General features: G+C 34.7%; 1 protein-coding gene across 4 annotated transcripts in view; it reads left to right on the forward strand.

Annotated features, from left to right (window-relative positions):
• The first annotated feature begins 441 nt into the window (after positions 1 to 441).
• The window catches only part of LOC137394627 (abl interactor 2-like), a 28,367-nt gene continuing 13,399 nt past the window's right edge, over positions 442 to 15,409 (forward strand). For all 4 annotated transcript variants that reach the window (XM_068081373.1, XM_068081375.1, XM_068081372.1 and 1 more), the window contains exons 1-7: positions 442 to 559; positions 2,797 to 2,924; positions 3,004 to 3,171; positions 3,435 to 3,629; positions 5,312 to 5,432; positions 7,793 to 7,954; positions 11,998 to 12,207. In XM_068081373.1, the coding sequence (XP_067937474.1) occupies positions 2,808 to 2,924; positions 3,004 to 3,171; positions 3,435 to 3,629; positions 5,312 to 5,432; positions 7,793 to 7,954; positions 11,998 to 12,207 (973 nt within the window). In that variant the 5' untranslated portion in view covers positions 442 to 559; positions 2,797 to 2,807. The remainder of the gene's footprint in view (positions 560 to 2,796; positions 2,925 to 3,003; positions 3,172 to 3,434; positions 3,630 to 5,311; positions 5,433 to 7,792; positions 7,955 to 11,997; positions 12,208 to 15,409) is intronic.

Genomic DNA, 15,409 nt, shown 5'->3' on the forward strand with positions numbered 1-15,409 from the left:
ATAAAATACAGCTATTACCATGCAATTATACACACATTTACATAAACGTATATACATGTATATAGTTTACATGTGGGTGTAACAATCATAAGATATGGAATGTTTGAAAATAAATAGAAGATAAATTTTGACTTTACCACTGACATCCCAAGTTACTGCAAAATAATTATAATAAAAAGTTTTAAATCTGATGCTTCTATGAAAGGAGTCTTATTTACAGGGGAGATAAGTCCTAAAATATAACTTTTATCAAATTTCTCATAGAAGTGGGAATGGTAGCTGCGGCAACTTTTCAGTTTTGAATTCTCCATACTGAAATTAGTCTGAATCACTGCAAAAATTGCCACTGAAAGGAGTGCCAACGGAAATGCAAGATAACCTGCCTTGGCCCACAGCCTATAGGAGTTGTGTTCCTTAAAAGGCCTGAGATCTATTGTTTCAGGGTCACGGGCTTTCGTTTTAAATGAACTCAACATTTCCGCTTCCGCTATAAATATAAATTTTGTTAGTAAAATGCTATAGGATACCCCCAATATCCTATGTTGGCTCTCGATAAAAGGCAAGATAAAGCTAATGGCGCAATTGATTTGTTGAAGCATTTAGTTTGAACGCTATTGAATTTGTAGTTTCGAGTATGTTTTTATTTTTGTGACCTGCATGAGCAACTCATGAATGAGGTCTGTTAAATTCATAATTTAACACACATAATGTTATTCAATAAAGGCCAAATTATATAGTTAGTATTAAGAATTATGATTGTTTTTTTATTATCTACGTAGAATTCAAGTGTATTCTAATCATTTTGGTGAACACTTGTTACATGGCTGCCAGAGAGCCTTGTCTACGTTTAGTCGCATCTCTGCGTAAGATCACTTATTCTAAAACTGCTGCAATGGCAGAATATTGTTTCGATGAAAATATTTTGAAAAAAAAAATTAGAGCAACTTTTTTGGCTTCTGAGTTAACAAAAACTTCAACCTACCTTAAAATGAGAATTGTTCGTCTATAGCGATCCTTCTATTTTTAGGCATATGCTATGAAAGATTGTAATTTTAGAAAAAACAGAGAAGTTGAATTGATCAAAAAATGGTGTACGCATGAGTATACATAGTAAATGGTGGAAATTTACTTCAGCTTATAAGCTTCCACATGTTATTAAAATTGTATGCGGTAAATGACTTAATTCTGTTGATAAAGATCTTTGATTTGAGTAGCGAGTTTAGTCTATCAATTGCATTGATTTCTGTGAATCTGCTGTAGTTTTCCTTTATGATAGTAAAAACTTCTACAATGTGGACACATGTACGGATAGTACACACAGGCTGACAACATTACCATTATGATGTCTTGATAGTTTGGCACACCTTGTGTGACTAATGCTGGACTAATAGCGTATGAACAAAAAATGTTATGCTGGACTAATAGAGTATGAACAAAAAAATGTTATGCTGAACTTAAAAAGAATGGGTATCAATTAGCTTAAAACTACTAGAATGAATTGCTATCAATTCTGCTTTTTCTTCAGTTTGATCTGCATTCTATTGTGGCTCAAAGTATGTAAACCCCTCTAGATGTATATAATTTATCATAGTGACTCTCAACTGAGCATGTACTTAGGTAATGTGACCATGTATGGAGTGTAGACAAATTTGGAATGTTTGCCAAGGGATGAGAAAGCTACCCTTCTGCTCATTTTAGTCCACATTCACTGTTGTCAGATTAAATAACTGTTTTGTTTGTAAATAATGAATGCATCACAAGTAAGCTGTTCTACTCTATTGTTTTTTTATAGTCATACATCATATTTGTCTTTAAATTATTAAGTGTTTGTGCACCTTATCGCAGACTGCTTTAAACATTTTTGCATGTTTGAAAATATTCGCAATATCATAGACAAAAAATATATTTCACTTCAAAAATGAACCGTCAACCGGTAGACACTGTTTTATGGATGTATAGATCCCTCTGATCTTCTCTTTTTTATTATATGTTTCAATAAAATCATGTCATCAGCAGGTTTTTTGGTTTTAATCACTTTTTTGAATATTTGTAAGCGGTGGTTTGCAGTCGTCTGTCTTTGTCCTACCTTAGTGCAATTTTCACTGTTGCATCTTTTGTCCAATAAAAAATTGCTAAATTTTTGATGTGGATTTCTGTTCTAGGTGTGAGTTTAGCGATTTAGCAACTCTTGTCTATTATTGAGGATTCATCTATGTCGATGGATATCATAATGAAACTTGCAGAACTCGGTAGCTTGCCAGAACTTTTAGGGCCAGACAGCTGTATACTAGACACAACTATAGCATTTCTAACAAAAGAACTATCTCATGTTTCTCAATGTATTTATTTGCTGGAAAACACTTAAATAATGAAATTCTTAATTATCAGTTTTTTCTGCTTTAAATTTTTTTTCTCCCCGAGCATAAAAATAGCAGAATTTTTGCAGCTCAGACAAACTTGTACCCTTGGGCACTTGCTTGCCTTATTGTTTTAGGTTTGTACATAGTAACAGCTTCAGCCAGTACAGCTGATAAGCTGAGAGGCTGTGATGAACAGCTAGATCTGTGCAAACAAATATGTGTAGTTGATGCCTGATAAACTTTACTTGAGAACTAGTTTTGTTTATGCTTGGTCTGTCATAGTGTACTATTTTGTCACTGATTAGGTTCAAATACTTGCTAGCTTGCTCAACTAGTTGTTGCTAAAGATCAGAGTAAGCAGTTGGGCAGTTGAGGTGAATTTAAGTTTAAGTTGAATTGGGTGCTTTAAACGTTTTGCATTTACATTGTTTTGTAGCAAGAGTAAAAATGGCGGAGCTATATCAGTTGCAAGAGCAGGAGATTCCAGAAGCTATGACTCAACTGAAGGATGGTCATGTAAATTTAAAGAAAGTTGCAGATTATTGTGAAGGGCTATATCTTCAGGTAAGGCAAATTCTCTTTGTTGTCCAGCCTTCAAACTTATTGCCGGCATTCTTTTGTTTACGTATAACATTTATTTTAGGCAGCCGAGAAGAAACCGGCTTTGGAAGAGACGAGAGGGTACACGACTCAGGCCTTAGCAAGTGTTGCTTATCAAATAAATACCCTTGCTACAAGCTTTCTCAGCTTGCTAGATCTTCAAGCGAGGCAACTTGTTGACATGGAGTCAAGCATCAATCATTTGTCACAGGTCGATATGCTGCCAGCTCATTAGCTCTACTCTAATTACTTACTGCAATCGTAGACATTCAGGTCTTTTCAAAGTTGTCTCCTCATTTTTCCCATTCCTCCTTTAATTTGGGTTAGAATTCCAGCAGTATCAAGTCCCTATAGTATAACACTTTTTCAAAGTTGTCTTATCATTTTGACTGAATTTTAGTGGGTACATAACTTCTTCCTTTTTTATACAACTTTAGTGTCGCATCATAACTTGCATGATGTGTTTGATGTTAGACGGTGACAATTCACAAAGAAAAGGTGGCCAGAAAAGAGATAGGAGTGCTAACAACAAGCAAGACCATTCATCGACCTGTCGGTGTCAAATCGCCAGGCATTATATTCCCAGTACAACCTGAGAAAGTTGTCAAGTATATAAGAAAACCTATAGATTACACTATTCTTGACTCAGTGGGATCTGGAGGACCCAGGGTGAATACACTTTAATCCGTGCTAATAAATTGTATATTTGGACTAATGCATTTAGCTTTGTTCTGTGTGCATTTGATTTATTATTTAGACTGCTCAAAGTCTTAGCTATCCTATCTGCATTGTGGGATATGGATGTTGTAAAACATTAATATATTAATATATATATTAATATATTTAAAGAATGCATTTGCTTTTAAAGATTTAAATTCAGTCGAACCTTAACATAGAATTTTTTTCGCTATTCAATGTAAAATTAGAGCAAATAGTTATTTTGACATATGTTGTAATTTCAGACATATTGTGTCCGGAGTTTCTTAAAACTTCATAGTTTTGTATGTGTATTTAAAAATATGATGGATATCATAATGAGTGTCACACTATGAGAAGTGTACGTGTAACCACAGAAACACACGCAATATGAATATTTACTTGTTTTAGTAAACATGCCATAAGCTTGTCAGCTGTCAGTGTTGGGTGAGCAAGTTTCCAATTACAGTCAAACCTTGACACAAAGTTAATTTGTTTAAAAATTTGTATTGGCGATGTCAAAACCAGCCCATATCTTGGCCAAAACCTTTATACACATTATTATATTTTATGCGTGTATTCTACAACCCAAAAACCTAACAGTAAATATTTCAGGTAACTACCCGTACCTATACCATTAAAACAAAAGCGTTATATACACCACATCAAAATACTAAAGGCAAACAACATAATTATATATGATATTATATAAAACAAATATGATGGATATAATTAATGTCACACTATAGGAAGTGTATGTGTAACCACAGAAATACACGGATTATGAATGCATTGTAGTTTTGTATATGTATATACAAGTATATATATATATACACGTATATATACATATATACAAATAATGTATATATGTATATACAAATATACATAAGCTATGTTAAATTCAGGTTTACCCAGTTTAAGTTAGACTAGCTCTGTATTTCTATCATCAGCTCTACTAATGCACTGTTGGTTTTCTGTATCACCAAGGTTTCTCATTTGGTCACCTGTCTTTACAGCACAAACGAATTGACAATAAAAAACATTTTTTGTTGTTTACTCAATTATTAGTTTAGTTTTTCACATATAATTATGTTTTTTACCTTTTATTATTTTGACGTTTATATAATGCTTTTGTTTCAATGGTATAGGTATGGGTAGTTACCTGAAATATTTACCATTAGGTTTTTGGGTTGTAGAATACATGAAATATAATATTGTGTATAAAAGCTTTGGCCCAGATATGGGCTGGTTTTGACATCGCCAATACAAATTTTTGAACAAATTAACTTTGTGTCAAGGTTTGACTGTAATTGGAAACTTGCTCACCCAACACTGACAGCTGACAAGCTTATGACATGTTTACTAAAACAAGTAAATATTCATAATGCGTGTATTTCTGTGGTTACACGTACACTTCCTATAGCGTGACATTCATTAGCTGGTAACCATCTCTGTTTGGCCGCTGGTTGTCATGTGTCAAATCATCAAACTCTGGTTTGTACCTGTCTTTCCTTGTTGTTCACTCCAATCTTTAACTTGTGCGGACAAAAAAGGCATTGTTTGAACAATACATTATCTTACTTCTGTTTGATTTATGACTGCGTCCGCTTGCTTTGAATCTATATCTCTAGTTTTTATGTGTTGCTATTCTGCAGACTGCGGTCTCCAATTATAGACCTCCGAGTCACACAGGCAGCGTTAGTAGTACCAGCAGCGGTGGTAGAGCAAACACCACTAATGTACCAAGACACAACGTTCCTACCTCATCTGTGACAGGTATGAAAAAATAAATGCCAAGGTCTTAAACCTTCATCAAAGCTGTTTTCCTGCTCTACTAATCATAGCTGGTCCTTTTCATGGCGCTATTTCTGCCACTAGTGAATAAGTCTTGTCTTATTTTTACGCTTTCGTTATTGTGGCAGTTCGATGCAAACCCAAAAAATATTCAAGGATTTGTTTTAGTTTTATACCCTTTTTGAAATATGGGTGCTTTATGGGCGTCTACTACATAGAGACAAATAAACAGAACAAAATACAGTAGGCGCTCCTACAACGTAAATAATATGTTCCGAGATTGTTTACGTTGTATTGATTTTACGTTTTATGAACAGTGAAATACATGTAAATTGCCTAATCCGGTCCTAGATCTTTCCAAACTCATCCCCTTACCCTTCGAAAAAGAAAAAAACTAAATGTATCTTCGATTTAATGACTCTCCAGTAGCTGGTATCAGTGGTTTGTATCAACAGCTTTTTTCATTTTTACTCGTTTAAGGTCCATAATTACGATAATTTTACGTTAAAAAATTGTATACGTCTAAAATAAAGTATAATAAAACTATATCTTCACTATAATAAAAGTGTTGTCTGTCTGTTTATTCAAAGACAAGGTTAGCAGTTAGGATAAAACATCGCTTTCAATGAGACTCCAGCTCGTGACATGCAGCTCGGTAGATTGACACACTAACACCTGCACCAATCGACTGCCTTTAGGTGTTTCTGAATAATTGTGCACATACTTTTTATTGTGACACTTGATGATCTCTGACAGCACATCAGGCTACTGGGGGCTTGTATTTATAATAGAGATAACCATATTCGTCGTTTTCTTTCTCAATTTTGGCCAGAGAGAATACTATATTGTTAAGGCTAACTATGAAATTCACTTTATTCAAATCAAATTTGAGAACCCGCCCCCGACTGGCGCTTTACGTTATCTGTAATTTTTTAAGTAACAAAAAACTACGTAATTTCTTTACGTTAATTTAATTACGAAATTTATGTTAAGACAGGTTTATGTTATAATAGCATCTACTGTATGTTTGGTACACTAAAAGACTGCAGCAATTGTGTTCTTGCAATCACTTGCGTACTTAATCTGTTGATGAACAAAGATAGTTGTCCATCTTTCCAAACTCCAGCTGGGCATGTCGCAAGTGCATCACTGTTTATGCGTGACAAGTTTTACTAAAGCTAGTAAAGACTTATTGATTAATAGAAACATTTAAATGCTTACTTGATTTTCTTGCAAATAACGACAAATAACAACTAAGTGTTCTGAGATATTAAGGTTGATTGTTTAGCTTCTATTGTGGGAGTTTTACTATTACAGTGGACCCCCGTCATACGACATTAATTCGTTTCGGTGTTGGCATCTTAAAGTGAAAATGTCGCATACAGGGGTATAGAAACCCATAGTAATTATCTAATGCAAACACCTCTGGTTGGAAACATCCAAATCTTATATACACACTGTACATATTAAAAATTAGTAACAAAATTGTCTATGAACTTTAGTAACTATAATTACCTACAGTAACTTTGATGTATTTAGTGATTTTATGATCTGCTTATGATTATGATTCGTCTTCCTTTAACGTCGTTATCAATCTTAGGGCCCATGGCTAACGAAGGTTATGTATGTAGTTATATAGTTATACATGTACGTATAAGGAATTAACGTTTATAGTAAATATTATATTAAACACTAAAATGCACAAAAAATTTTCTCACTCCATTTTCACTAGTGTTTATTTCATTCACGCATTATCAAGCATTTACGAAACACAAAGCATGCTGAACTGGGAGAGTGAGTATCGTATCTCTTTTAGGCGTTGTGGGAGGGGTTTCGGCGAGTAGCTTATCGACATCTTCGTTATTCCGACATAGTCAGTACACCAACCACCAAATTTTTATTTCGAGAGACACTTTTGTTGATGTTGCATGCATGGCAAAAAAAATCCTTGCCGAGGTGATGAAAAACCATCGTGTTCTACATCGTAAGGCGAAAAAAACCTTAAAACGGGGACGTCATAACTTGGGGATGCACTCTAGTTAAATTCTGCTATTCCCTCTTCTGTTATCACTGTTAAATATTTTCACATTTGTTTTTCTCGATTTTCTCGCTTAAATTTTTTGGTCATTCACCTGTTTTCACCTGTTTGCACACGCAGAAGTCTTACGGCTATTTTTGTTCCTTGACCTTGACAGATTCTTCATTATGATTACATGAATGATATATATTAACTGTCTTAGCATAAATGAAACAACTCTGTCGATGTTTTTTTGTTTTACAAGCCAAATTCGTGAGACAAGCTTGTGGAACACTGGCAGTAACTGTAGGTGTGTATTTGTTAGGCACACTTGCACTACGATCAGCTGCACAACGGCAGGCATCTGGTACAATCGCTCCACCAGTTCGGCCACCCGAGGTTCCTTCTCACTATATGCCTACGCAGTACCTGCAAACTAACAAACCTCCAAGCTTTCATGAGGATATAGCATGCAACCCAACATATGGTAAGTATTGTTGGTTAGCCTTCAAACTACCAAGGTGAGCTGCGCAGCTGGTGAAAAACTGATGATAAGCTGGTGATTAGCTGGAGATTAGCTGGAGATTTTAATAGTTAATAATTGTGTATAACTGTAAAAGATTTTTACAGTATTGACTGGTTATTGGTGCTAGTGCAGGTACATGTATTATAAAAACACTTGGATAGTATTATCATGTACGAGTCCCGTGCTCTGTGAGAGATCGTCATGTGCAATCAGTATAGTAATCATTATTTTTTGGCAAGTTAGTGAGGTGATCAAATGGTGCGGATAGTAGTGTGCTTGACTGGGAAGCTGAATATTCTGGTCCAATCCGTGTGGAGTGTAATTCTTTTTCCTAAAGCTCTTAATTGGGCTTCGGACGGATAAACGGCTGGGCACGGCTCTTATTATAGTAAATATTATTAAATATATGATTTTCCAGAATATTCATTGGGCTGGGCTACTTATTCTAGCTGTGCAAACTTACAGAAACAATCTGCTGAGGCATTCAATTGATCTTTTGACGTTTTTTTGAAGAAGCTGTAATCTCTTATGCGCGACTACATCCTGTCAAGTGTTGCTAATAGAATTTATACACCTTAATCAGGCTGTTAATGCTTTTTTTGCGGATATGTCAAGATGGATTGACAAGTGTAGAATGTTGTAATGCCGGCGTGTTAAGGTCATGAATTTGAATGTCGGAAGGGATTTCTAAAATACATACTTCATAAAAGATTTTTTCACAACGTTTTAACGCGGTGTTGTTCCTAGAGTTGAGGTAAAAAAATTATTTTCTATCGTACCGGACTTTTGTAACACGATACAATGATTATTGCGTAAGAGTGAGTAAGGCAACTTCGCGATACTAATCTTCAGGTTTCCAAATCCTTGCTGGAGGATGTTTGGCCTGTTTCTATCAAATCAAATATCCAGTATCCTGCTTCTTATATACCTTTTTTTGCAATCGCTACTGCAGTTTGATCGTCTGACCTCACCCCGATATCTGAGGCATACTAACAGTTGATGCCTCCTATTGTTACCCGGACGAGCTTGTCTATTTAATTGCAGCTTATTATTTTATAATAAACCGTTAAAAGTCATTAAATTTTCTGTATGAAAAATCCCCCGGTTTTTATTTCTCGTTAGCGGTCATGACGAATGATTGTGCGGTGGCTTATCTCTTTTCACAGTAAAATATCAAATGACAAAGGTCACAATAGTTTGTTTAATTGTTTTCTGATTGTGTCTCTTTTGTAGTTCATTGCGGGTTTACCTACCACAGATTGGAACAAAACTATTATATTAAAATAATGGATATTATTCATTGGGCCGCGCTAGTGTATCTCTTCTCTGTAGGATTATCATATATTAACTTGTGGTGAAAATATTTTTTCATTTGCATTCATTTATCATTTATTTAGTGTGTCAGTAAAATACAGAAGTGCTAAATAATTACAATTAGAATAGTAGACGCAATTCTGGATAAAACTATTTAAATACATTCTGGCTACTGATTGGATATCAACTAAAAGTTATGATGTATGCATTGAAATTATGAAAGAAATGCGTGCAGTCAGACCTCTACACTCGAAGTTATTTCATTCCTACATCTACTTTGTATGTTGTAAGTGTTGAATGTTGCAGCAAATGTTCCCGTCAGATTGCACCATGGTACTTTTAATTCATTCCACAGCCAACAAAACCACGATAATTTCGTAATGCAAAGCTATATAGCTTTAAAACCAATATATTACATAAAACTATATAGAAAACAAACTATGAGTAAAATGTTTAATCAACGGATTAATAATAAAAAATTGTTATATTTCTCACCAGCTTCTTCACTTTCACAGGAAAATTCCACGTTTTTAAATCACTTCAAACATCATGTTGGAAATTACTTAGTCTAGAATACAATATTTGCTAAGGTTTTACAACCTACAGTATGTTGGAAACTGTGGGTGTTAAGATCTACTTTATATGTTACATGTTATAAAATATTGCTTAAAATAACAACATAAACATGTGATTAACATAGAATAACAACATAAACATGTTATTAACATAGAATAACAACGTAAACATGTTGTTATTCCCATAGGAATACATCATGTTTGTTAATTTGTTCAACAATTTAGAAAGGTAATCATAATTAGTTTAGGTATTTACACCTCAGATCAAATACATTATAAAATATATGTAAAAAACTATAGTAATAAAGAATAATAATCAATCAAAAATTGTTTTTTGTCATTTCACCGTCGAAGCATAAAAAGAATTACAATTAGCGGCATGGAAAGGTGATATGCATACCTTACATAGACTAGGGAAGTCTAAACTACTTGAATCTATATAGTTAATGTTATGTTTAATTTTTTTTTTAGTTCAATTGCATTTTCCTCTAGACTTTTAACCTTCACATACGAAACTGCAATGATTCATATAATTTTAAAAAGTGGGTGTTAGAAATTAATTCAGGTTTAGAGTAGAATATGCGCTCAAATTTTACATAATTTTTATTAAGTGATCTGTTTACAAACACATGTACTCGTGCATACTCCTGAGTGTCAACTTAATTTGGTAAGTCTTATTACACGCACGCACAGGTGTATACATGCACTGTTTCGTCCGGTGTATGTGTGCGTATTACATTTGCTTAACTAACTGTAAGTAGCTACTGTAATCCTCCTACTTCATTCCTATCACAGCTTCGTTGTACTGTAGGTTACGCACCCACTAGTTTCTTCATTTTCCTTTAATAATGATAATTTATGTTTAAAAGTTTTGGTCATTTCTTGTTTTAAAATGAATAAATTGAAAAACCAGTACAGCGTACAGCAGTATAGTATATTTTATTGCCATTATGTGACTCGAGAGTGTTCTTTCCACCTGCAGTGGCCTTCGTTTGAACATGAATAGCAATACACTGTCAGAATCGTGGCTAAGTCATAAATGTAGAGAGCGCAGTCTATCGATATGAAAGTTCTTTAGCAATGAGCTGTTTGCTGTCAGCGATATAATATAAGATCTCATACAAGAATAGCTCAAAAACGTTTTTAACTTGAATGGAATTTGACATTTCTCTTTCACCGACAGAGAATCACCGATAAGCCTTTTCATTATCTTGCTATCCAGACACTGACTGGCTTAAGAATATTTGTTGCAGTATTAGCTTAGTTTCTGATTCTCGCCCCAGTCATGCTTCTCCTTCTCTTTTCGTTGATCTTTTACGGATATCGGTATTATATATACAATGTACTATACAAGTATACTACATGTACAAGGACATGTACACGTATTCATACATGTCCTTATTTAGTAACTGCAAAAGTTTAAAAAGCAGTCCAAGTTTTCTGAAGTGTTAAAATTCGGGATTATACTTTACAAACACAAACATCTAGTTTCTGTTTCGCGAAGATTCAAAGTTCAGAGGTGTATGACACGCATCCCTTCTGAAGGGAGGAATGCATTCCAGACACCAAAAGAAGGATCAGTAGATACACAACATGTGTATACATTCTCCAACATATATACAAGAAAAAATGTGTATACATAGATTACATTCACGTGTTCCATGATACATATGAGACTACACCAAGAAAAACTACATAGAAAAACACTGCTAGATATATAATGTATAAATACCATAAATTTATACATGCACTTAGGTAAGTTGTATCTGTTCAGTACTCATGCAATACACATATACACATATGTACGCTTGTATACAGAATGCTAAATAGATTAAAAAAAGTCTATTGAAAGATTTTCAACTGTTTAAATGAGTAGTGATTGAATACATAGCATTTATTGTGCAATTATAGTAATTTATCACCATAAAACATCTTCACATTTTGCTCTAACAGAAGCATGTGAAAATATGGATTTATGCCATCTGATGCAAGTGCTCGAAGTATGCATCTCCTTGTTACTTTAAGAAGTCTTTGTGTAATTGAAACTTCTGCAAGTAGTGCAAGTACCTTATATGTTAGGATAACTGGCATGAATTTATTTTGACTATTACACAGGTTATGCACCGGAACTGGCAGCACCACCAGCACCTCCGGGGCCTCCTGTGCCACCTCCTGTCCCACCGGTACAAGCAATAGTTACTGAGAGAAGGAACAGCTCACCGTATCAGACTGCTGGCCAGGCAATGTACAATGGTAATATGGGACCTCCGCTATCACCCCCACCACCCCCAATGCCAGATCCTGACCCTTACAACACAAATGAAGGTGAGATTTAACAAGAGTTTCTGGGACTAATAAGTTCTAATAAAGTGTTTTTTTGTGCTCCCATTGTTGCCTGGTTACAGAACATCTCATCAAGTATGACGCTAGTAGATTATGATGGCCTTTATATACAAAATGAGAAGAGACAATAGTTAGCTACCATGAATATCTCTAGAGAATTCTTACCTCGATCTAATGCGTGAAATATTCTCTGATGCAACGCTTTTGTGACACTGGCAAATGTAGAAGCAGAATGTGAGGAGTTGCTAGTTTTTGACAGATATTCTGTTTGCAGTCGTCTAAGCTGACAGTAATGCAGAATTGATTATATTGATATTATATTGAATTGATTATATGAACAAAGGGAAGGAGTTTCATCAACTTCTTGCCAACTTGTCTTATTTGTGGAAGCGCTCCGCACATGTGATTACTATCAAATATTTCATGTTTGTGACAGCCGTTATAGCTTCGTCAATGCTAACGCGAGTTTAGCTTTGATCAGGTATCAAGGTTCACCAGCGTATTAAATAGGACGATATTGAATATATCGGTGATGAGCTTACTTTATCCTGAGGCAGGAAAGGGGCTGCTTATATAAGTGTGGTTCGGAAGATTGATGTTTGTTACCTTCTAAATCAACATTTTGCTGATGAATAACAGTAGTAGTAGTAATATTTTTAAATTGATGTTTTTCTACATATGACAGTGGTTTTTTTACTGTTAAACACTTAGACTGGTGAAGGTTTTATGTGCTGAGAGCCCATTTAGAGATCTAATTGCATGTGAGACTAGTGACCTACTTGGCAGTGTCTATTATTGTGCTAAAATGTGCTTTAGATGCATGAGAAACATACAATCTACTGTATAATGGCTTTAATCGCATAGTTTCAAATAGTACTATGAAACTCAGTCGAGTTACTTTCTGTTAGGACATTGCTCGCATCTCTACGCATTCATGAAAATCAGAGTTTGGGTTAGAAAATAGCCTTACTCATCGTTCTTTGAAAAATAGCAACAATTATACAATCTGACAGAAAATATGATAATTTGGTTTTGCCTCGTTTTTTGTAGAGATGAAAAATTGTTCATGTGTTGTTTCTGTTTATAGGGTGAAACTGTGTTGTTTCTGTTTATAGGGTGAAACTGTGTTGTTTCTGTTTATAGGGTGAAACTGTGTTGTTTCTGTTTATAGGGTGAAACTGTGTTGTTTCTGTTTATAGAGTGAAACTGCAAATTTTACTTGTTTAGTAAATATATGTACTAGCTTCCTTTAAAATAACCATCATTCTATAAACAGAGTGGGATCAGTGCAAATTGTTATAAGTTTTTATTGGCTTTTGTAACAAGCTACAACGAACTTCAAACACCTCAAATGGCTATTACCTTTTTTATAATATTTCTGAAATAGTTTTGTTGCGGTTATCTTAGGCAATAAGTGCCACCATGTTGCACTTGTTGTCAGCATTTTCCTATCATGATGAAGCTTTTAACCAACTCATAAGTGAAGTGCTCTATTCACTCTTTATAAATATATACTAGGTAGATTCACTCCTCATAAATATATACTAGGTAGATTCGCTCTTCATTAATATATACTAGGTAGATTCACTCTTCATAAATATATACTAGGTAGATTCACTCTTCATAAATATATACTAGGTAGATTCACTCTTCATAAATATATACTAGGTAGATGCACTCTTCATAAATATATACTAGGTTAGATTCACTCTTCATAAATATATACTAGGTAGTTTCACTCTTCATAGATATATACTAGGTTGATTCACTCTTCATAAATATATACTAGGTAGATTCACTCTTCATAAATATAGACTAGGTAGATTCACTCTTCATAGATATATACTAGGTAGATCAAGGTATCTATGAGGAAGCTCTAGGAAGTGTAGAAAGGCTTTACACCACTTACGATGGCAGAAGGGAAATGTAAACCATTTGTATATACAATATGAACTATGACATTATCTTTAAAACAAAAAAACTAATGCGTCACTTGAAATGTGTAACTAATGCCTCCTGTAAAATTATAAAAGTAGTCCTTGAAGGCTTATAACTACGAGTCCGTCATAAACTGCATGTTTTTATCAATTATTCTTCCATTTATATGACAACAATTGCCCAGTGGTCGCCTTTTTTGAATTCCTTTAATATAACTGGTTTTACAAGCCTAAAACCATTTTATAGCAATTGAACATATTTATGAAGAGTGAATCTACCTAGTATATATTTATGAAGAGTGAATCTACCTCAGGGTTGGAAAAAGTTACGGTTTTTATGAAATAACCAGGTTTTTTTGGTTTAAACCTGTTTATATGGTTTAAAGTAGTTTTTATGGTTTTTATAATTTTAATAAGGTTTTTGCAACTTTACGTCTAATTAACATCCCTTACTTTAGCTGGATGATTGAGTATTGAACATACATATGTAAAATCATGTGTTAAATATTTTACTGTGGGAGTTGTTATGGGAAAAAAGAGAAAACATGGAAACGTATTTCCGACAGATCAGTATTTAGCGACAGTTCAGTATTTAGCGACAGCTTGGTATTTAATGACAGCTCGGTATTTAGCGACAGCTCGGTATTTAGCGACAGCTCGGTATTTAGCGACAGCTCAGTATTTAGCAACAGCTCGGTATTTAGCGACAGCTCGGTATTTAGCGACAGCTCGGTATTTCCGACAGCTCAGTATTTACCGACAGTTCAGTATTTACCGACAGCTCGGTATTTACCGACAGCTCGGTATTTAGCGACAGCTCGGTATTTAATGACAGCTCGGTATTTAGCGACAGCTCGGTATTTAGCGACAGCTCGGTATTTAGCGACAGCTCGGTATTTAGCGACAGCTCGGTATTTAGCGACAGCTCGGTATTTAGCGACAGCTCGGTATTTAGCGACAGCTCGGTATTTAGCGACAGCTCGGTATTTAGCGACAGCTCGGTATTTAGCGACAGTTCGGTATTTAACGACAGTTCGGTATTTACCGACAGCTCGGTATTTACCGACAGCTCGGTATTTACCGACAGCTCGGTATTTACCGACAGCTCGGTATTTACCAACAGCTCGGTATTTACCGACAGCTCGGTATTTAGCGACAGCTCGGTATTTAATGACAGCTCGGTATTTAGCGACAGCTCGGTATTTAATGACAGCTCGGTATTTAGCGACAGCTCGGTATTTAGCGAC

Source organism: Watersipora subatra, chromosome 4, assembly GCF_963576615.1.
Source record: "Watersipora subatra chromosome 4, tzWatSuba1.1, whole genome shotgun sequence".
NCBI classification, from domain to species: Eukaryota; Metazoa; Bryozoa; class Gymnolaemata; order Cheilostomatida; family Watersiporidae; genus Watersipora; species Watersipora subatra.